General features: G+C 40.0%; 1 protein-coding gene across 12 annotated transcripts in view; it reads right to left on the minus strand.

Moving 5' to 3' along the window:
- Positions 1-958: 958 nt before the first annotated feature.
- The window catches only part of THRB (thyroid hormone receptor beta), a 169,084-nt gene continuing 147,355 nt past the window's right edge, over positions 959-22,687 (minus strand). For all 12 annotated transcript variants that reach the window (XM_058021050.1, XM_058021059.1, XM_058021066.1 and 9 more), the window contains 6 exons: positions 20,549-20,649; positions 16,627-16,774; positions 15,023-15,228; positions 12,134-12,280; positions 7,841-8,099; positions 959-6,399 (listed from right to left, as the gene is read on the minus strand). In XM_058021050.1, the coding sequence (XP_057877033.1) occupies positions 6,158-6,399; positions 7,841-8,099; positions 12,134-12,280; positions 15,023-15,228; positions 16,627-16,774; positions 20,549-20,649 (1,103 nt within the window). In that variant the 3' untranslated portion in view covers positions 959-6,157. The remainder of the gene's footprint in view (positions 6,400-7,840; positions 8,100-12,133; positions 12,281-15,022; positions 15,229-16,626; positions 16,775-20,548; positions 20,650-22,687) is intronic.

The raw sequence follows: 22,687 nt of genomic DNA on the forward strand, positions 1-22,687 counted from the left end.
CCAAAGCAACCCACGTTGCCGCTCGCTGGGTGCAAACCCAGCAGAGGCTTTGGCAAGGCTTCCCCATGCGGTGCCTGAACTCCAGCGCTTGGAGGGATTCATTGAAGGCACAGCAGGGATTTCATGCTTGCCCTCTGGCTCCTCACACACAGCTCCTGCCTTTGAAGGCAGCCCCTCTTCCCACAGGCCACAACGGGAACAAACCCTCCAGCTGCTGGCACAGCACTGCCCAGGGACAGCAGCCAGGTGTCAGGAATGGGCTCCCAGGGGAGCTCAGGGAGCTCAGCATCCCTTGGAAGGCTCCTGGCACCTCCTGTGGAAGGGGACCAGGAGCAGGAGCTGGCAGGCAGCCAGGGAATGCCTGTGGAAATCACCATGAAACAAGAGCCCAGAACAGGTTTGCCATCTGGGACAGGCCAAGGCATTGCTCTGGATCCAGGCAATAGGCCTGGCTTCTTCCTGATGGGAGTGGAAGAACTGGAGGAGAAATAAGAACTGCAAAGGAAAATAAGGCTAGAGAAAATATCTGAATGAGAAGATCTTGTCCAATAGGTGGGGGACCAAGGTATGGAAAGCATGAAAGGATGGGAAGCTTATTGCTCTTGTCACACCATCCCTGCTTAGACTGGGAGTGGAGAAGGAAAGAAAGGGTGTTCCCTTAAAAAATGTAATCAAGTGAGACATAAATCAAGAGTCAGTTCACTGGAGTAAATTAAGGTTGGCTGCTGTGAAGAGTGAGGAAGTGAAAACCTTTGGTTGGCTGCCCAAGGGAAGGGAGGAGAGGAGATAAGATATGAGGTAGGTGATGAAAGGGATGCAGAAGCACAGAAATGTGAACAGGTTATAGCTGATAAAACATTGTGCTCTAGGTTCTACTTTTCCCATTCCAGTGGTTTGGAAGCGTGAGACAGAGCTGACAAAAGAGCCTGCAACAAAGAGACAGAGACACCAGGACCACTTTTCAGTTATAAGCTTTTTCTTTTTTAGAATTCAAGCTTACACAGTTATCTATGCCCACTATATTCATAATTACATTTTAATATCTGCATACAAAAGCTATGTAAAAATTATTTTCTTCCCCAAATATACAAATTTTCTCTTTAGATAGTTTAAAACATTTGTGATCACAGATTTTTTTTTAATATATTTTAGGCTGAAAAAATATTACCAATCTAGCATAACTCTTAACACTGTTTGCAAAAAAATACATCATCCAAGGTACTTTGTTTTTTACTGTATGGTGTAATGTTTGCCTTACCCTCAGGGCATGAAACTGATATAAAAAAATAAACCAAATAAGTAAAACCCACAAACCTCATAGACAAAGTAGTAAGTCCTCCCAACTGACTTCATAAAAACAAATAAACAACCCAAACCACCCTCCTCTTCAAAAAAATAATGAATGACTAATTTGATGTATTTATGAGCAAACTGAAACTGTAGAGAGCTAAGGAAGTAGGAAAAGAGAAAAAGAAATTACAGTATGTCAGCTAGTTCATGCCCTGATACTATCTTTACCAACATTAAATGTGTAATTAAATAAAGTGTCTTTTAATGTTTTACATTGTGCTCAGTAATTTACATAAATTTAATCCACACCTGGGTGCTGATGTAGATTTACATTTGATTGTCTTGTGCATAAACAAGGTTAGCTTTTAAAGAAGGTAAACTGTGCAATGGACAGTCACAAACAACTTATTACCTGCACAATATTGCTTTTTGAAGGCGACATCAGTCAATGTGGATACACACAAATAATGCATACTCTTTGCGTTTGCTAACATCTATACTAAAACTTTGTGATAAGGCCAAACCTTTTTTTTTGTTTTGTTTTTAATTTTAAAGCAAAAATATACCATAGTAAAAAAAAAAAAAAAAACAAAAAAAAAAAACAAACCAAAAACGTGCTCACACCGTTTTGAGTCTTTAAGTGGAAAATAAATCTCTATCACACTAGAATAAAATTCTCTCTATAAAATTTAAATACAGATCACTTCATTACTATATCAAAAGGAAATGTCTGGCAATCATTTCCAGATGATCACAATAACAAGACACATTAAGAGGCTCTGTTGCCTCTTCCTTTGTGAAAAGATAAATGTTGAACACTTTCAATTGCTCTCACAGTGAGAGGAAAACGTTCCTTGGTTGTGGATTTTGATTCTGTCAATGAAAAAGGTTTAGCCTTAGGAATGCTGGCTACATCTCAAAACTGTAAGACTGATTTTTAAAATTTATGATTCATGCAGCAAGAAGTCAATATGACACATACAGATTAGAGTTCCATAGCATAAAAATACATCACTAGCAATGACATGCTCTGCTTGTGATTAACAGCCCTCTCTTGGCAGATTTCTGATATAAATGGTCTTTCTGGACAGTTTTTTCCTCTTTCTCATACCTGCCTCTGAAGAAGCAAGCAGTCTGCTTAAAGATGATTTTGGACCTGGGAGGTCTAACTCTAAGGTCTACATTTTGGCAGAATGTAAACAAAAATCATTAGCACACACTATATATGTTATAATAAATATCACGACTTAACTGAGATTACACATGAAATGAGTATCTAAATGCACATGTCACTCAGGGCAATACCAGGAATGGTGACAATCAGGTTTGACAGGAAAAACCTTCTGTGTGAGACCCACATGTAGACCACAAAGCAAACACAAGAGCCATGTGGCACCAGCAGAAACAAGACTCTGGACTGCGCTGGAAAGCACAAGTTTGTTATTTCACTCAGAAGGCCAGGTACTGCAAAGGGGGCTAATGGTGGCATTGGTGTCTGCCACTGAGGTGGCCAGTCCAGGGCTCAATCCCACAATGGCTTGAGATCACTGATATTTAGAAGTACGTCTTTGCAGAGCTAAGGTCAGTTAGTTTTGCTCTCATGATCATATAAATCAGAAGTCATACTGAGGAAAGGAAAGGAAATGAGACAAAGTAAGACTGGTAGGAGATCAGAGGCCATTAAATGTCAGTTCATCAAATCTGTCCAACTATGAGCTTGGCCTTAGTTTTCAGTTAGGGAATACTACTAACTCAGTCTCTTAATTAGTGCCAGACTCCAACTTAACCTGAAAAGCTAGAAAAACATATTGATGTATGTCCTTTCTGCTTAGAGCACTGCCAGAACTGTCTAAGTTGGTTGCCTGATTTTAGGCACTTCAGTCCATCTGCAATCACCTAAGGAAGGAGGCCTGATTTTCTGAACCCTGACTAAGCACAGCTCCAAACTGCATTGGTATTTAGGAAGAAGAAGAGGTGTGATGCTTCCTCTCCTGGGTCTCACCTGCAGCACAGTCAAAAGCTTGAATGCCTACTCAAGCTCACATTAAGTAAACAGGTGAAGTACTTGCACTGGCTTCAGGAGGAATTCCATGCTCAGATCCACGGCAGAACAGGGCTTCAAAAGACATGCACATTTCTCTTTCCTTTGCAAGCCACTGTGGGCATAGGCACAGATGCCTAAACTTTTCACGTATTTGTCATATATTTGTAACTCTGTAGATTTCTGATACATGGCTGTAGCTCCAAGTAAAGTACTTTTCCTACCCCTTTTCCCCTACGTTTTAGATCAATAAGATAACCTCTAAGACATATTATGCTACATTCCTGAAATGTTATGTAGTCTTGCCTCTTTAGCCAAAGATGTGTTATTTCCTTTTACCATGTATCCTAGACATAATAAATATGGGACTAGAAACTCAGGAGGGACTCCAAATGGGCAGAACCAAAACAGGGGATTACTTAACTAAATGCTCTTCTAATTGGACACTATTGTTTAATATGCTTATTTATTAAACTCATAAAATTGCAGAAGTCCTGTATCACATGTGCATTTTGCCATATTTGCACCTGGAGGCCTCCAATTCTGCTTTTATATTCCTTGCTATATTAATATTTTCTCGAAAGTGTGTTGTTTTGTTTCTAGATTGTGAAGGCATCAGTGCAAGTAAGGGATTGGCTGCTTTTCTGAGTTCCCTACTACATGCTCTAAGTCCTCCATCAAGTCACTCCAAATCACCTATCCAAAAAGGCAGTTTCTGACTCTTTGCCTCCAAGACAGTGCTCTACAAGGAATTTGGATAGAGATGTTTAGACACACACTTTAAGATGGAGCCAACACAGCCAACAAAAGAGGTTTTACACCAAATATTTAAGAATTAATCTCCAGTGGTGTGCCTTCACTGCTACCTGCAGAAAAACTCCTACACACCCCAATGTGTTTCATGTTCTGACAGAAAAAACCCCTAAGTGATAACATTAGTGCTCACAGCTCATCACAAGTGCATATGGTATCAAACAACAGAGAGAACAAGATTCCACATCCCTAAAAGTGTGCCCAATTGCACTCCAAATGCTTTATCAATGATGTAGGGAAAGAAGGGTAGAAAAAGTTTAACTCCTGACACACGTATATCGTGTTCCATCTATTAGTTTTCCTGAGTATCCTGTTTTTATGAGGGGATAAGTACATAACCTGTGGGTTCAGATATGGGCCATGAGCTTTGAAAGTCAACACATCCACTCTAACAATGCCCACAACTTGCTGGGCAAATGGGACAATAAATAGCAGAGAAAGAAACCGGTACAAATCAATGCACAGCATGAAAGAATGTAGGGTATGAGGCAGTGCAAAAAACATGAACTAAGTCTCTAGTTCCCAGGAAGAAGAGAAAGATGTTTTAGAAGTGTCATACAAATTCAGAGGATGATTTAATATCAAGTTTATAAAACCCAGGGACAACATCCCTGAATGGAGATGGTGACAGAGAGGAACCTCTACCTACAATGTCCTCATCACTGGCCTCCAAACATTCCAGGACTGTGTGTACTGGCTTGCAGACTTCGGCAGCAGGACATTTTGTCATTGCTCAGTTTGGTTCCTGCTAGTGCAGTTAGTGGAAATAAATTAGAAGAATCAAGAGAGCATCTAGCCTAATGAAACACATACAGACATACCTGTAGGGAGGGAGAACTCAGCTGATCCACATGCACACACACAAAGGGCAGAGTCAGAGAGAGAGAGAAGATAAAAATATGGAAATATGTTTAAGACATCTGCTGAAGATTTGTAATTATATATATATAAAATTATATATATAGGTGCATATAAACTTTATATATATATATAAAACAGAGGATTACTGCTGAGCAACACTATTTGTATTCCTGGGACAAAGCTCTACAGTCTTGAGTGTTGTTAATAACACAGTTGGTTTCTGTCCTATCTGAAGGTCACCTCATATGTTCCATTCTCCTTGTCGTCATTCCGTGAGCTCTCATTTCCTGAATTAACTCTGAGACACTGCCTGCTATCCTGACAGAGAGCCTTCTCCCTCAGAGTGGTAGATTTTCCACACACCTCAGAAAAAGCAGACCCTTCCACTATCAGGAGCACCTCAGGGAATCAAATTTCTGTCCTCGCTCCAACAAACCTTCCAGTGAAGTTACCTGGAGTCCAAATTTAGAAACTGAAGATCTTAATATCTTATACACATGGAAAAAAAAAAAGACCAACAAGACTCAGTCCCTTCTAACACTGCATTATCTTAAGTACTTGATTTATGGGGCCCAGTTAAACTGCATCTGCAGGAAAAAACCTCAGAGAATGATGGGACTATAATGATGATGAAGATTCTAGATCATAGTGGTCATTGTTACAATAGAAACCATGGCAAAGACCAGAAATTTCGTACTATGAATTGTACCCTGCAAAAGGAGTAATACAAGACAGAATTGTCAGGGTCAAATTAACAAAAGCTGTTTCAACTTGAAGGCAAATTTATTTTTCTGCCACTTCAGTCTCTCTCCCCTATTTTCCAGGCAATGATGGGTGTGAGCTGGTGACCACGCAAATGCTGGTGAATGAGATTGGTCTGTTCGTATTTTCACTCTTAAGCTGTCAAAGCACTCACATCAAAGGACTGAAGAACAAATTGCAATAGTCACAAGTACCCGCATTAAAGGGATGTTTTCATCCATGTGTATACAACTGCCCCCAGCAACCCCAAAAGAAAACTCAAACAAAACCCCAGCCCCATCTCAAGAAACAGAAGACCACGAAAGAAGAACAAACAGGTGAGAAGAGCTGGGCAACGGGATGAAATGACAGCCAGTAGTGCGACCGGGGTGTGGAGAAACACTTCAGTCTCTAATCCTCAAACACTTCCAGGAACAACGGAGGGAACAGTTCTGTGGGGCACTCCACCTTCATGTGCAGGAAGCGGCTGGCATGGCAGGCTCCGATCATTCGCAGGTCTGTCACTTTCATCAGCAGTTTTGGCCAAAAGTGTGCAACATGGTGTTTTCTGTAGTTAATGTAGTGTTCGAATGCCAGGAGGAAACCCTCTTGACACTTTTCTATTCTCTCGACGCAAACAAGGCCTGGGCGATCTGCAGATACAAAGCAGCAGAATTATCATTCTTACATATTTGCTTTAACAAATGCCTGATCATGAATCAGGAAAAAGAGGATGATTCTGATGCTAGGAAAGAAAGGAGAGAGACCAGGGACTTTCACTTCTTTCACTCCAGCCAACTCACTTGCTAGTACTATGCCTGTTAAAAGAAGAAGATAATCCTTCCTTTCTTCATCCAATGCCTGCTTTGCTCACTTACACACACACAGAGTGTAGCCATTTGGGAAGTGTTTCCTTACAGTGACTAGAACATCAGATCCCTGATTGCAGCTAAGGATTCTATCTACATTTTTCTATAAAACAACTAATAAAGAAACAAAAAAAAAAATCCTTGTCAGGTATCTAAATTACAGTTCCTTTCTATCTGGTTTTCTACAATCTGACTAATGGTTTGATCATGCTTTGATCCCAGGTGGGCTGTTATGGAGCATCAAGGAACAACAAAGGCTGAAAATCTGGCTGTCTCAACTGGCACCCAGATGGGGACTGGGAAAGCCCCTTTCACATCACTTCTCAGGAGACACCTCTGGGAAAGCAGGTAAGTTTGAACTAGCTTTTGAAAACCCTGCTCCCATATCATTGTGTAGGGACCTAAAAAAGAAATCAAAATGTTTTGATCGGGAAAATGAAGTGCTGTGTTGTGATTAATGTGGAAATCTTTTTATCTCAGATGCAGTTAATGCTTGTAAATCACTGATTGTGTATTGTTATTCAGTGCCCAATCTTCAAAGCATCTTAAAATAAAATCTTGCCAGATCTACCACTGCCCAAGAATGGAATTTCCTCTTTGGGCTGGCACAATCACTGGAAGCAGATATGAAAACATACTCCAATTGAGAAGGTTAGAAACTCTTTGGAAATCATAGGAAATTGTCTGTGCTGCTTTTGTATCATGACCAGTTGCAAATGGTCCCAGTGTAAGGAAGCAGCACAGCTTGTAAATGCCCATTAGGAAGCACTGGTGCTGTTAATTAGGAAAACAGGAGGGCAAGTCAAACTGAACATATAAGACTGATGGAAATGTGTATGAATGCCCAGTGCACGACATTGCTTGGGGGAAGAGGGAACTTATCATAAGGACCAGTGTTGCTAAATTATCCATTTTTCATTTAAGGCAAACTGGCTCAGAATCAGAACTGATTTCTTCTTGATGATCACCCCTGGCTCATTCCTAAGTACCAAAATGAGTAAGGTGTGTTACCAAAACCAGTTTTATGTCCACCTCTCTGAACACCCTGAATTTTTTTATGATGCTCTACCAAAATAAGTCACTGGGGTTTTGAGAGAAAATTTCTCTCACATTACTCTAGTCAGCACTACAAGATCTAACCTATCTTGTTTCTTTATAAAGAGGCTTGTGACAAAGACCAAAGAGTTTCAAAATTGTTTGGATCCCAATATATTTCTGTTCTCACCTGATGACATGAGCAGAACAGCCTGAAGAAGGGCAACCTCGGTGTCATCCAGGTTAAATGAAGAAAGAGACATGCCCAGGTCAAAAATGGCATCAGACACTACGCCAAGACCCCCATTTTTCAGCTGGCCCCTTGTCACTGCCATCTCCCCATTCAGTGTTAAAGTCTCACTCTCGGGGTCATAGCGAACTGCTGCTCGGAGGGACATGATCTCCATACAGCAGCCTTTCAGAAGGATGATCTGGTCTTCACATGGCAGCTGCAGAAATTATAAATGGCAAAGAAAAATACATGTTTGTCAGAATGAGTGGCTTTTACAGCTACAGTAGATCCATGAGCCCAAAGTTGCAGTTCACAGCCCAGGACGCTGCCCTGCACAGTGCAGCTCCCCTCCAAACATGCTGCTCTGCACAAACCCCCAGGATCTGCATTCCTGCTTTCAGGAACTGCCAGCAGGTTAACATTCCCTGGTTAGCATCTCCACACACCCTTGGGAAATCTAGCAATAACACAGCTGTTGGCTCCTTCAGCTTACAACTTATCATAGGAGAATAAACCATAAGTGGGGCTGGTGCAAACCTCAGCCATCCCAGTTAAATTCACTATCAGCCATACTTATTTCTTACCTGACCAGAGGAAAGGAAAGACATTTGGGAGGGTCTGTAAGAGTGGACTGTGTTTTAAACAAATATTTATATCTACAGGATATACCTCAATCAGTGGAGCAGAAATTCTCACTGCCCATTTTAACAACAGAGAATTTATTAATCTAGACTTAATCTAGTAAGGCTGTTCTCCCTGCACTGTTGCTGGACAGACAGAAAATCTATGGTATAGCTACAGCTTTTATGCTGGAGCATAAACTGTGATCTTCAGGGCATGTGACTTTTCCATGCCATTAACAAAGGCAAGCTGCCCAAAGGTTCTGTATTTACAGACTATAATCAGGATGCTGACACGTGAGCAGAACATGTCCTATAAAGAATGTCCTTATGTTTTCATAGGTTATTTAACAATAACAAAACCCCACCAAGACTGTTTTGAGACTGTAAGCGAACAGCAATGGTCCCACATATGAAAGAGCAACACACTTCTGCTTGGCTTGAAAGGAGGCAAAAAGCCATTTATTTTTGATTTATATAAAATTATTATATTTACCTGTTTTGCAATTCAAAAATGAACCCCCCCTGAACAATAGGTTTACATGGCAACGGTGTACTTGCAAAGCAAGTGCACTGATTTGGTGGGAAATGATGCAGAGCTACCTAATGCAAGTGGAAAGCAGTTCCCTGTTGGAGCAGAGTTTTAAGCACAGAGCTAGTCATGGTCAGGAAATGAGTTGAGTCATGCAGCTACTTTTCCAGCAATGCCAGCTCCAGGTGTGAAGTGTTTAATACACAAGAAAATTGACTCATCCTGTTCAGAGCAAATCAGTTTCCCTACAGATGACCCTCAGCTCAGCAGCAGTGTGAGGAAGACTGCACAGGCACAGCAGAAGTCTTGCTACCCAATGACAGTTCCACTGTTTGGCAGCAGAGACTGAAGAAGGGAAAGAAATAAAGTTTTAAAAAAATTAAAACGAGGATAGATTTGTGAGAGGAACCATGAAGAGATACTGGAAAAAGCAATGGAAGCGAAAAAAAGAACACGAAATAAAGGCAGAGAGAAGGGACAAGAAAAGAGAATTGAAAAAAAACCACCAAGCTTCTAAACAGTAGGAAGAATAGTAGAAAAGAAATAGGTAACAGTAGAGAAGATATTTTGTGATGCTTCAGCTGTTTAATTAGTGAGCCATGAAATGAATTCAATTCTTTCTACTTGATCCTTCTTAAAACCTCTTTATGGTAGAGGCAGTCTGACCACACCTGTCTTTCACCTGCTTTTCTAATTCTGAAGGATACATGGGACACCTGTTTCACAGATGCCAAGCCTCAGGTCTTATCTGCCAGTAGCAGGAGTTACTAGAGACAGGAGGCTTGAACATCAGTTCTACTCCCAGCTGTGCAGATTTTAATGCTACCTACATTCATCACTTGAGTGTTGCCACCAGAGCATCTTCCAGTAGCAGGATCAATAAATGTGACTGAAACTCTGCCATGTGTTGTCCTTTCCTCTCTCTCTGGAGGGAGAAAAGGCACAAGGCAGGAACCTGAAGGGCTCACCTCTGCAGGACATGTGCAATGCAGCACTGTGGAATTGAGCTGAGCTGAGTGACCTCAAAGAGTATTCATACAGCTTCACCCACTGTAGAACCACTGATGCCTTGACTTTTAAAACCCACTTTAAACTTATTACATTCTCCTCAATCTTCATCTTCTAAGCAGAAAGAAAAGCAGGAAAGAAACAACAGGAGAAATGCTGAGAAGCAAATCAAGTTTTCCTTATACTTTGATTAGTCTGAGATTGGACACTTGGTTTGAGGCAGCGGACAATGGGTGCACACAAGCTAAGCTGGGCACTCAGTGCTTTGCTGGTTTCTACATGTGTCCAAAGATGTGAAAAAGAAGGAAAAGTAGCCTTATGAAAATATAAGTGGCCATGGTTGTTCCCTGTCATGTCCTACTTTCATAGAGATTTACTGCATTCTCAGCTTCTGGAATTATGAACTGAGTTAATGTTTAAATGCTCTGCAGATCCTATGGAAGAAAGAAGTGTTTTGTCCTGTAAAAAATCTACAGCCCACACAGTGTTGCTTCTAAGAAAAAGGTATGGATTAAAATCATAATGGAAACAAAGTTAACAGGAGGGTGCCCCTTCAAAAAGAAGCAAACATTTGTCATTTTCTTCATGCTACAGGAAGTGCTATATGACAACTCGGAGGACAGCTGTCCCACTCCTTTGTGTTCATGAGGAGTTGTCCCTCACCCAGCCATCAGATCTTGCTGTGTCTGGGCAGGTGTCAGGGTTACACAGTGCTCAGCTGCAAACAAAGCCTGTCCAGCTGAGCCACATAAAAAGAGATGTCATGCTCAGCAATGCCTTGACTTCTTCATCCATGCTTCCTGCCTAGCTCTGACACAAGGGGGTCCATGGTAGCCAGGAGGGGTAGGAGATGTCAGATGGGCACTGAGGTCTGTGTGTGACTGGCAGAGCTTTCTAAACTAAAAAGACTACCTTGGTATGTCACTGCAACTTCCCACCAACAAATGCCACATCAGAGGAGACTGATTCCCTCAGACACTAAATGCTCATGAGCTATGGACATATTCCTTGTATTTTAAAATCTTCATGCTTGGCTACATTTCATGCTTCCTTGACTGATGGCTGATGACCAATGCAGAGGCCGGCCAGGGTGAGATATTTACACTGTGACTACTATTGATATTTACCTCTTCTTGTTCTGTACTTGCCAGAGAACATATATAGCACTCCCTGAATGACTTTAAAAAAAAGATGCCAGCCACAGTAAAATTTGATGGCTGCATTACCCTTCCTTTCTGGTAGGGTGTTGACCTCAAAGGATGAAATGGAAGGTGTTCCTGCTGATGGCAGGGGGTTGGAACTGGATGATTTCTAAGGTCCCTTCCAACACAAACCTCTCTATGATTCTTTGAAAATTATTTAGATTATTAAGACTGAAATATTATTTCAGGCTGCAGTTCTGATACCATTTATTAAATTGGAGGAAAAAAATATAATCAGCCATTGCATCTGGTCCTTCAATAAAAATGATACCTTGGTACAAATGAGATCAGATTAAGGCCTCTGTATTCCTTATGTGCAACCAAGCCTTTGAGTCTATTTACTGTATATTTACCTATGAGTATCTACTTGGAATGACAATCCATTGCTTTCACAGACACTTTTATGCACAACCTCCCCATTTAGGAAAACCAAGCCTAGGAAACCCAACGAGGCAAGTGCCACTCCTGGACAGGGGTGCTTTACTGAATTTCAAAAATTTTTTACTGTCTAGACCTAACTCCACAATACTGTACCTGCCAAGGAACCAGAAGATACATAGGGAACCATGTGCTGGAAGATTTTATTAAACATATCAGCAATGCTTCTAGACAGTATCTTTTTGTTAATTTGCTTTTTCAAGGCCACCTCTAAAGACATATCTGAATCCCTAATGAACCACAATGACTTCCAGATTAACAAACTCAGGATTTCAGCAATCACAGGAAAAAGAAAATTAATGAAAATACAGATTATTCTAGTCCCATTAATTTTGAGTGTCTTTAATTTTTTAATTTTAGGCAAACTGAATTTTTAAGTTCCATGCCAGAGTATTTTGAGTAGTTTTTAACAACAGGCATATAAATGAGGAGTGCAAGAAAGTCTTCTTACCTCACAAAACATAGGCAACTTTTTGGCAAAATCCACCACTCTTGTAATCGCTGGTGTGATAATTTTTGTAAACTGGCTGAAGGCTTCTAAATCCACTTTCCCACCTTCTGGGGCATTAACTATTGGTGCCTGCCCAATATCTTCTGGCTAAGGATATAAACAAAGACATTTAAAGGAGCAGTCTGTCTTAGAGCAACTATTTTATACTCCAAAAAGTCCTGCTTGGTATGGCAGAGGCGCTAAAATAAAACGCTATTTGCTTTATAAGTGAAGTCCGCTTACGTCACAAAATGTGAATTCATTTCTAAGGTATACAAATGTGTGAATTCATTTTCATTGTGAAAGAGGTGACTGCACAGAGAAATGGGTGACTGGTGTGCTTCTACCCATTCTTTGTGGACAGCTGGCTGTTGTGCACACAGTTTCTTCCTTGTATCTGTATCTATGTATTTTATGGGTGCAGCACATACATCTTTTGCTTAAAAACATAGGCACGCTTTTCCTTACAGGAAAACTCTCAGCTGAAAGCTCTCAAGTTTCCCTAAAAGCAAAGAGAGTTGAGGAGACATGTTACCCCTGAGAAGATGCTGCATGCTTTGCAGAATTAAGCTCTTTCACCCACTCAAAGCTCAGAAAGACTCCCCAGAACAGATTGCCAGGTATCACACAGCATCCCCCAGGCAATTGCCAAGGCCAGTTTCCAAAAGGCTAAAACAACTTATGTGCAAAGCTAAAACAACTTAAGAGCAAGAAAGAACAGGCTAACCTAAAGGTACCCTGGATAATGTAAATGGAATTTGAACTTACCTGTGTAAAATTTTGTTTGAAAATTTCAATAGGGATATACAATGAAATAGTTTCAAGCAGAATCTGTAATGAATGGTTTTTATTCCAACTGCACTTGAACTTGTTCACTTGTTTTTTGTGCAGCTGGTCAATGTTACCATGTCTTTTAAAAACAGGCATATCAAAGCTGTTTTTTTTTGAAGTGCGGCTTTGCAATTACAAACACCTACCAAACACCATGAAGAAATTTCATTCTGTTCACATTAAGGTCAAAAACTAGATAAAATCCAGAGACACAGACCTTTAAGACTGATGAGCCCCATGACATTTATATAACACACTTAAACACTGGAGGTGCTGAAAGTGCTGTCTGTAATAAAAACTTGTGTTCAACGACTTTTTAAAAGAAAGACATCATAAAAGATCCTTCTGTAACTAATCTAAATCCAAATCTAACTTCTTATAAGAAAAAAACTCAGCAATGTGTTAATAAAGCAAGCACCAATTGTAAAGGAACAATGAAGAAGACTGGGCTCAATTATCTGATGGTTCCTACTAAAAAACTCAAATAAACTCATTTCTAGGCTCTCTCCCTCCCTGAATCTTGGGTAACTAAACCACATTGTCTGTGTGCTCATGATAAACAAACTTCACCCCTTCCAAGCAAAAAAGACCAAATGCTTAAACTCACGCAAACCATTGTTATGGAGAAAAAGGAAGAGCACAGCATTTTCTTGGGAAAGGCAAAGGAAGTCAGGAGAGCCAGCTAAAGCTAACACACTGGAGGGGAGCCCCTTCCACCTAACTCAACAGGAGAAGAGGTAAGGTGGACCCCAATGAAGTCCCTGCTGTCAAAGAACCAGCCTCAGCCACATAAGGACAGATCCATAACTCCTGGGGCAGACTGTCAGCTTCTCCTGCTCTTCAACAGCTCATTCCCAGCCCCAGCCTCCAGCTCCCTAGGTTTTATCCCAAACCAGCTGATACCTGAAGAACAGCACTCCTGTCCAATCAACCAAAAGTACGACTGCACGTGCTTCTTGGTCTGCTCACACCTTGCTCTGCAACACCCCTGGAAAGTGCTCTCTTGGTTCTTGCCAGTGATGACTGGCTGTGGTTTCCTGACTGTGGAGTCTATGAACACAAGCCTTTCATATAGAAATATAGATGGTGTCACTGGCATTAAAAAAACCCCAACATTATGAAAGAGATCAGCTGTCCTCAATACGTAATTTCTCTGAGCAATTCAACAGTGAGTTCAAATTCCCATGGTGAATTACGCAGTAGGAACCTGGGCTTGCAAAAAGATGAGTGTGCTCTATCTGATTTAGTATACCCTGACTGTTAAAGACTCCTGTGTATTTCTGAAATGCAGTCTCTAATCCCTCTTTTGTGTGGTAGAAGCATTTTGCATTCTGCACTTATTTCTGTTAAAAATCAATTTAGAAAAATCAAATAAATCCTTTTTTAAGCTCGAGCATCATAAATCAACATTTATTTTCTGACCCTTAGTAATAGGATGAAAATCCAAGTTATTTTGTAGGCTGCAACCCCAATGATATAGTGTATGTATCATCCTGTTCTCACTGAAATTAATTTTCCTTGCCCAATTTATTTTCAGTACTGTATTCACCATTAACCAAAAGAGGCAAAACCCCTGAGTTATTAACCAAAAGTATCAGCTTTCATCTAGAACTTTATATTGTTTTAACACTTTCAATATGTTTTATGATAGTCCCTAATAAAGACAACTATCCCTAGATAGAATATATTAAAAAATACAGTATGTATTATAGACTGCTTCTGTTCTCAGCAAGGAGAGAAACAATTTTTCTACTTTTCCTTATCACAGCACAATAAAAGTATCAAGCTGAGTAAGCCTTAACATAGCAACACACTGTTTATCTTTTGAAATACATGGTCTGATCAAACACTGAGGTTCAGGCACGAAAAATGAAGTAATAACTACGCAAAATCACCCTTTTTTCACAAGCATCAGTACACTGGCAATAAAATCTCTTTGGGGTTGCAATGCTGGGAAGGCACCACAGAAGAAATAACAGAACCTGGCTTAAGAGCAGTGTATAAGGCTACAGCCCTTACCAGAAATTTCCTTTTCTGCTTCCAGTGGCTTCCTTGTGCATTGGTAGCCACATGTGCTTCAGTAACAATTTTGATGAGCTCCCATTCCTCATCTGTTGGCTCTGGTTTGTGCCCAATGGTTTTCTGCAGCTCTTCCCGACGTCTCTTCTCTCGATTTTCTTCTATCAGCTTCCTCTTTGCCAACCTCTTGCTGTCATCCAACACCACTAGCAGGGGAAAAAACATACAAAAATGGCAGGAAGTTCATAAGACTGTCAGAACTTTGGTCTTTTGCGTGCCTGAGGTACCAGTTGCTTACAAACACCTTAACTAATCAGTAAGGAAGTGTCTTGGCAAGACCCACAGTTGAGACTGTTCTCTTACTTCGCCCTTCAAACTTCATTTTCTCAGAAGCCTGGGTAGCAAAGAGTGACTTACCGTCCTGGTAATGCTTTGTATATACTGCCATTGCCCTCAAGGGGTTGTTCCACCAATAAAAGCAATATGCAAAAGCTTTGTGAGGTATCCAAGTGCTCCTATAATGGACTTGGAGTAATCCATACTGGGAAAGATGCACTTCTGTTTTCTTTGTCCCTATCAGCATGCTCTCACACTCACTGCTCTGAAGTGCAGAAAATGTACTTGGATGCCAGCAGAAGGTAACATGGATCAAAGAAAGCAGGAGCACTTATTCACAGAAGGCTCATCTGCCTGAAGCATGACACAAACGTGCCAACATGCCTTTGGCTCTTTCCCTGATCCCCACAAGTGGTGTTCCTGTAGAGCCCCATTACTTCCAGTGACTCCAGATACACAGGTCCCAGGGCTCTCTGCTCATCACTTCACTGGTATCCAGCCCCTTCCCCGAAGGTCCTACCTGGCCACAATGAAAATGTCCCCTTTATTCTATTTCCCTCTAGACAGAGGGAACTGTTATACATTACATTAACAATGAAAATACTAAGTTAGACTATTCTTCTGTTGTTTACTGGGCCTGTTTTCCTGTCAGTTCTTCTGCAAAGGATTGCACTGGCAACAACCATGAAGGCACAAGGGGATTTATATGAATTCTGGGGGGCTTTACATGATTTCTTCCCATTTGTAGTAATTGAAGTTATTGGTGTAAATCCCTGTGCAATGGCAGGAAAAGAAGACCCCTAAGGATTAATCTTACAGCCATATTTTCTAGTTCTTTAGAAAAGACTCAAAATCTTTGCAGCAGATAACTTCTTCAGGGCTAAAAATAAAACAAACAACTGCAGGATGACTCATACAATGACATTCAATTTCACATCCTCCAGAATTTTCTAAACAAGATGTTTTTATCTCAAGAGAAGTGTCCATCCAGATGCATTTCTCCCTCCTCTCCTCCAAATAGTGAACATTCCTATTGTTACTCAGCTTGGTAAGGCCGGGAGAAGGTGCACCCTGATGAAGGATAAACAAAAAATTACAACCCTGTGAAAGTGGCTTAATGCAACGAGTGCGATTCCCTGGTATTATTAAATCCAGAAAAGGGCTGGCAGTTCTACTTTACTTTAACAAGCTTCATCAATCAACATACTTTAGGCAAACACAGACACTGAAAAAAATAAAATAAAGAAAAACCAGGAAAATATACTTACAATCTGTTGCCATGCCAACAAAGATACATTTTTTGAAGCGACATTCCTGGCACTGATTTCTTGTTACTTTGTCTATCACACATTTTCCTTCATATTTACAGGAATAGGTTGGATGGAGGTTCTTCTGAATGGTTCTTCTAAAAAAACCCTAGGTGCAAGAAATAAGTACATTGGAAAGCATTAGCACTGAGTAATTTTTAAAAATTGGGAGCTGCTTGATTTGTTAGGCATGTACCTAACTATGCAAGATAACAAACTTCATTCCCAAAAATTCTCAAAGCTCTCAAATCAGTTTTATAGTGTATGGCATTTCTCTTGATTTTCCTTAACAATTAAAAACATAGAGATCTTAGATAAGTAAAAGTGCAAGTAGTGCTGTCTTGAGACACAAATACTATGTACATGTCTTCTTGTAGTCATATTTTTTTTTTGCATATTAAGTATTTTTTGAGCCCCTTTTCAAATTCTGTAATCATTTTGAAGGATATTGAAAGGCATACACATAGTCTTAACTAAAAAGCAGCTTCTGCAAATAGTAAGAATGGTGGTGTGCTTGTGCTATTAAAGGATTGAGGACAAACAGTTCCACTCCTTTATTTCCAGAAAAGCCAAATAACCAACCAAATCTGGGCAAGAAAAAGATTTTTCAAATACAGTCTACACAATCTTTGAGTTTGGTTCTAAACTCAAAGGATCCCTAATTTATAAATTATTTGTATTTCTGAAAAGCAGATTTAATTTGTATTTACCACAGAATTTCAAAAGCCCCAAAAGCCTCATGACGACCAAAGATTCATGATGGTGGTCTATCTATCTAGTCATAATACAGATATATCTTGCAAATTTAAACAGATCCTAAGACCATATGAACTAATGCAATCCCACTGAATTCACTCATTCAAACGCCCCATAAAACATTGCTGTAAGTAATGAAATCAGACAAAAGTTATCTCTAAACATTATGGACAAAATCCTGGTTTTAATTCCAAAATGACTTTTCTCACTGACTTTTGCAAGGGGCTGGATAAACTCCCCAAGACTGAAAGATATGAACAAGATAGGCTGTAAAGCAGAAAATTAGACTTCAATTTCAAGTTTCACCATTATTTGAGACTGTCTAGATTCAGCAATGCAGCTCAGGATTACCTTGACACAGACAACACACTGACACTCAGGTCCTGTTCGACTGAGGCTGTTCAGAATGGCTTTGGTTTTAGTCAAAACAATGGCAAAATTCAAGTGAGATTTTACCTTGTGAATAGTCTCTTCAGCTGGGATTTTGTCTAATGAATAGTCTCTTCACTTCAGTAGGCGAAAGGTCTGTTTTTAAATCATGTTAAATAATACCCAGTAAAATCTTACAGCAGTGCGCAATTTCTTTTAACACAAAGTGTTGAATTAACATGTACAGATAAGGCTGTATTTCAGCTTGTACTCCTAACTCCTGTGAAAACAATGAAGAGCCTTGTCCTCATTAGAGTTTTATCTTACGAGGTTCAGCTTGAGCTAAGAGTACAACTCTTTCTTCCTTAATTATGGTAAGACCTGAAATGTTAATTAAACTGAGTGGCATAAAGCTTGTGTGGGAGCCTTTGCAAGACTGGGACCAGTTGTGTTAAGATAAAATCTAGGAAATCACAGGCAAGATATCCTTATGTGGGGTTTGGAATAAGTCTCAAACTCTCATCTACTGAACACCCAGTTTAGGTTCTGTTCTCAACCCTGTGATGAATTCCTAGAGACAGGATCTGCTCCACCCCTTCCTGAAGACCTAAGATGGCTCTGGACAACCAGGGTCACAGGGTTATCAATAGTTATGAAACAAGAGATAGAAAAATCTCTAATGAATCTCAGCAAGTGAACTTCTGCTTTCTGAACCTTGCACAGGACTTAATGCAGCTGTAGCTTTATGTTGGCAAGGGTCTCAATCACCTCTGCTGAGACAGCCCATTTCACCTTCTCATTTCTTTGCACTTTTCAGAAAAAAATTGCAAAAATCCTTCTTTGTTCATCTCCAGCTAGATGTTAAGGGAGCTGCTCTCTATATCTGTCCAAACACTTCACCACAGAAGCGTTATTCTCATCAATAAAAGAAAGCACATTGTATAGTAGGGAGCAACTCCTTCTAAACTCCTTTGCTACACACCTATATAGCAGTAGATGCAATGGGTAAAGTCAGGAAAAACATTTCAGTGATGTCAGACCTCACTGCTCATTTATTTGTGTTTAAATTCCTCACAATTTACTCTTCAGAAATCATGTGTGAGAATGAAGTTCATGAAAGCACTTGCCAAAGCAAATCTTTGGTTGTCAGCCTTGATTATGCTTGTTACAAAACTAAAGCGACATTGAGTGGAAGCAACTAGTAAACATCAAATTAATTGAAAATTTATTATATATATTGTGTATTGATAAAACATATAACTTTGTTGATATATCATACAGCTTGAAACGTGTATGCAGCTCCTTCAAGAAAATAATTACTTTTTGCAAATTGTTATCTCAGGTACTTGTGCGCATAAACATTGTTTTAAATTGTACATCAGACAGAAGAACTGTATGTGAAGATAAAAGCAAATTTGTATGATATGTCTCTAAAATAGCTGGCAGGCATAAAAAGAACTACTTGACTTGAAGTAATGAAAATCTTAGCAGAAAAAGTCGCAACAGATACAGCTGTTCAGCTGGGAGATAAGTCTACTTCATAATGCCCCAGCGCTCCTTACTTCCCATTATATCTGAATTAAGTTGCATCCATACATGTTATGTATTGTTATCTGGTATTCAGGATGCAAATGTATAAGAACCACTTGTGCAGCTCCATAGTTCTTTTTAAAGATATATACATATAAAGATATAAAGATATATATACATTATACATTACTTTGTATGTAAGTATATGTATAAAGCCATTATGAGTATTACCATGAATCTGCTATACATAGGATATTTAGGTCTCTGTTCATTTCATAAATGTAACTTAGGGAAATGATGTGCAACCAAAAGAACTACTTCAACACAAGAGTTACTGCAATGAGGAGCTCTAAAGCCAATCCAAACCCAAAATATCATACCCAAATGTTCCAGACTTTGTGGGTGAACAAAATGAGACTTTCATGGCTTAGTCTCATGACACCAGCCCAAGACATGTGTGGTCCCATTTGTTTAGAAAAACAATTTTTTTTTTTTACTTTCTGCAGGAAAGAATAGCTTTCTTACAGAATCTCAAGCTATTCAGGCAAATTCGTGGCAGTGAAATCATGTAATATGTGTCTGATTGTGTTACTCCATTTTTTTATTTACTTGCCCAAAGCAATCTCTTTTTAAATTTAATTTTGCATGTAGTCTTGGAGATGCATTTTAGGGCTGCAAGCACATTTCAATGTGCTTAAGTTAAAGAAGTCAAAATCTTTTTGAAACTATTTTAATTGGGTGTCAATGCTTCCCAAATTGATGGATGTTACTGTAATATGCGCATGTGGAAAGGATTTTGATTTTTGCTTCTTCACAGGGATGATGAGAGGCACTGGAACACTGTTAATCTCATGGCCATAAGCAGAACCTTAGCTATTGCATAAACAGCTTCAGTGGAGTAGCTGGGAACATGCTGCTGTACCCTGGCTGAGAACATGGCTAAAGAAACATTAAAAAATGCAAATTCAAAAGCTAACTGTTAAACAGCAGCAACACCAGTCTAAATTTCTTGTTTTCTTTTCAAAAGCAAACACGGCAAAAACCAACTATATTCCTTATGCATATGAAGAGCAGCAGCATGGTCAGATGCGGCTTATCATCAGTACTGGATGTTCTTATTAGCTTCTAATCTGTCTTTATTTGCTTTGACAGCACAGTTCAGGAAGTCTGTATAATGGAGGAGCTGGAGAGCTATTTCTGATTCCCACTTTCCCACCATGCCATTTACCTTGCAACCTTCGCAAGTGATGCAGCGATAATGGTATCCGGTGGCTTTGTCCCCGCATACTACACATAGCTCATCCTTGTCTAAGTAACTGGGTATGTACCCTGCAAAGAAAAAGAGGATGCGGCGTGTAAACTCCATACAAATTTATATTATACATGTGATATAAAAAGATTGCATTAAAATCCACCACAGATCTTGTCTGCCAGTGACATACTTCTGAACTCACCGAATTTCCTGAATAAAAGTTTGTACTGTTACAGACTTAAACACAGCCTATAAGATTTTCTATTCTTCAGACTGATTCAGTGTCTACTGGTCAAGAGGGAAAAGTTGGAACATGATTTCTCTCTCCTGAGTGAAATCCTACATCAGAAAATATTCATTACTTCCAAAGATTTGATGTGAAACAATAAAATGGCAGTGAATGCATACAGTATGTTTCCGTTCTATATATCAGAAAAAACCTCAATATACTTGTATACTGTAGATGAGACCCCAGGTTTCAGTGTGACTGGGGGACTTGTAGTAAGAAATATTTACTGACAGATGGTTTATTTCAAAACAGAAAGGTACAAGCGACATATAGCCCAAGTTTTATTGATCATGCCTGACCTGGATGTGTTCCATAGGAACACTTAATGTAGCCTGAATTTAAAGCAAAATATGTGGACATTCAAATATGTGTGTATGTGTGAGTGTGTACACGTATGTGTTAGAATGACATTTTCTCTTCAGAAGTGGTTTACCAGATCCAGCCAGTGAAAATATTCCTGCTGTGAAAAAAATTGGCAATGCTTGGTTCTTTTCCCACAATGACATTTGTTTTGAAAACACAAACATATTTTCAATTTGAGCAAAAAACCAAAACAATACTGATGGCAAGCAAAAAGTAATTGTAACCAGAGACAACTTTTTAACAGGGTAAAATACAAAGCTTTCAAAATCAATGTTTCCATGACTCATAACTAATGGAGTTATAGTTTGTAACTTTACCTTCTGAAAAATCTCACTGTGAAGACGTAACATAGACATCTCAGACTCCCTTTGAGGGGAGAGAGGAAAGTGCACCTATATGTATAGCTATGTAAGATTAGTGGAGTAATAAACATTGCACAGGGTCCCACAATGGCTGAAGTTGGAAGCCACTTCTGGAGGTCAACTACTCCAACACCCCTGCTCAACACAGGGCCAGCTGTCCAGGCCCATGCCCAGACAGCTTTTGAGTATCTCCAGGGATGGAGACTCCACAACCTTTCTGGGCAATCTGTGCAAGTGTTCTGCTCTGTCACCTTCAGAGTGAAAAGAAAACACTGTTTTATTACTCTCAGAAGGAATTTCCTGTACTTCTATTTGAGCTCATTGTCTCTAGTTCTGTCACTGGGGACTGAGAGGAGTCTGGCCCTGTCTTCTACAGTGTGGGGGATCAGATATTCACACAACTGATATGCCCCTTTGAGCCTTCTCTGCTCCAAGCTGAAGAGTCCCAGTTTTCTCAGTCACTCCTCATAGAAGAGATGCTCCAGTTCATCATCTCTGTGGCCCTTTGCCAGGCTTATTCCAGAATGTCTGTGTCTTTCTTCTATTGGGGAGCCCAGAACTGGACCAAACACTGCAGATGTGTTTCACTAGAGCTCAACAGAAGGGAAGGATCACATCCCTCAAGCTGCTGGTGATGATTTTCCAAAAGCAGATGAGATGCCATTTACCTCCCTTGCTTCAAGAACACACTGCTGGCCCATATGCAACTTGCTGCCCACCAGGAACTCCCAAGCACTCCAGTGCAGAGCGGTTTCCTGCCAGTTGGGCCTGCACTGCTCTGTTTATTACTCCTCCCCTCATGCAGAATTTGGCCTTTGCCTTTGATGAACTTCAAGAGATTCCTCTCACCCCATTTTTCTAGCCTGCCTAGGTTGCTCTGAATGGGTAGCACATCCATCTGGTGTTCCAGCCACTCCTCCCAGTTTGGCATCAACTGCCAGATGTCTGAGTGGAATTTTTGAGTGCAATGAAGAAGAGCCCTTTGGATGCAGCTGCCTGTAACACGATCCCTTACCACTAGCTTGCTGAGTCCATCTGTAGCACCACACATAAGGCTAGACATGAAGGTTAATGTCTTTGTGCAGCCCTCACAGCAGTATG

This window comes from Melospiza georgiana, chromosome 1 (genome assembly GCF_028018845.1).
Source record: "Melospiza georgiana isolate bMelGeo1 chromosome 1, bMelGeo1.pri, whole genome shotgun sequence".
In the NCBI taxonomy this organism is placed as follows: Eukaryota; Metazoa; Chordata; class Aves; order Passeriformes; family Passerellidae; genus Melospiza; species Melospiza georgiana.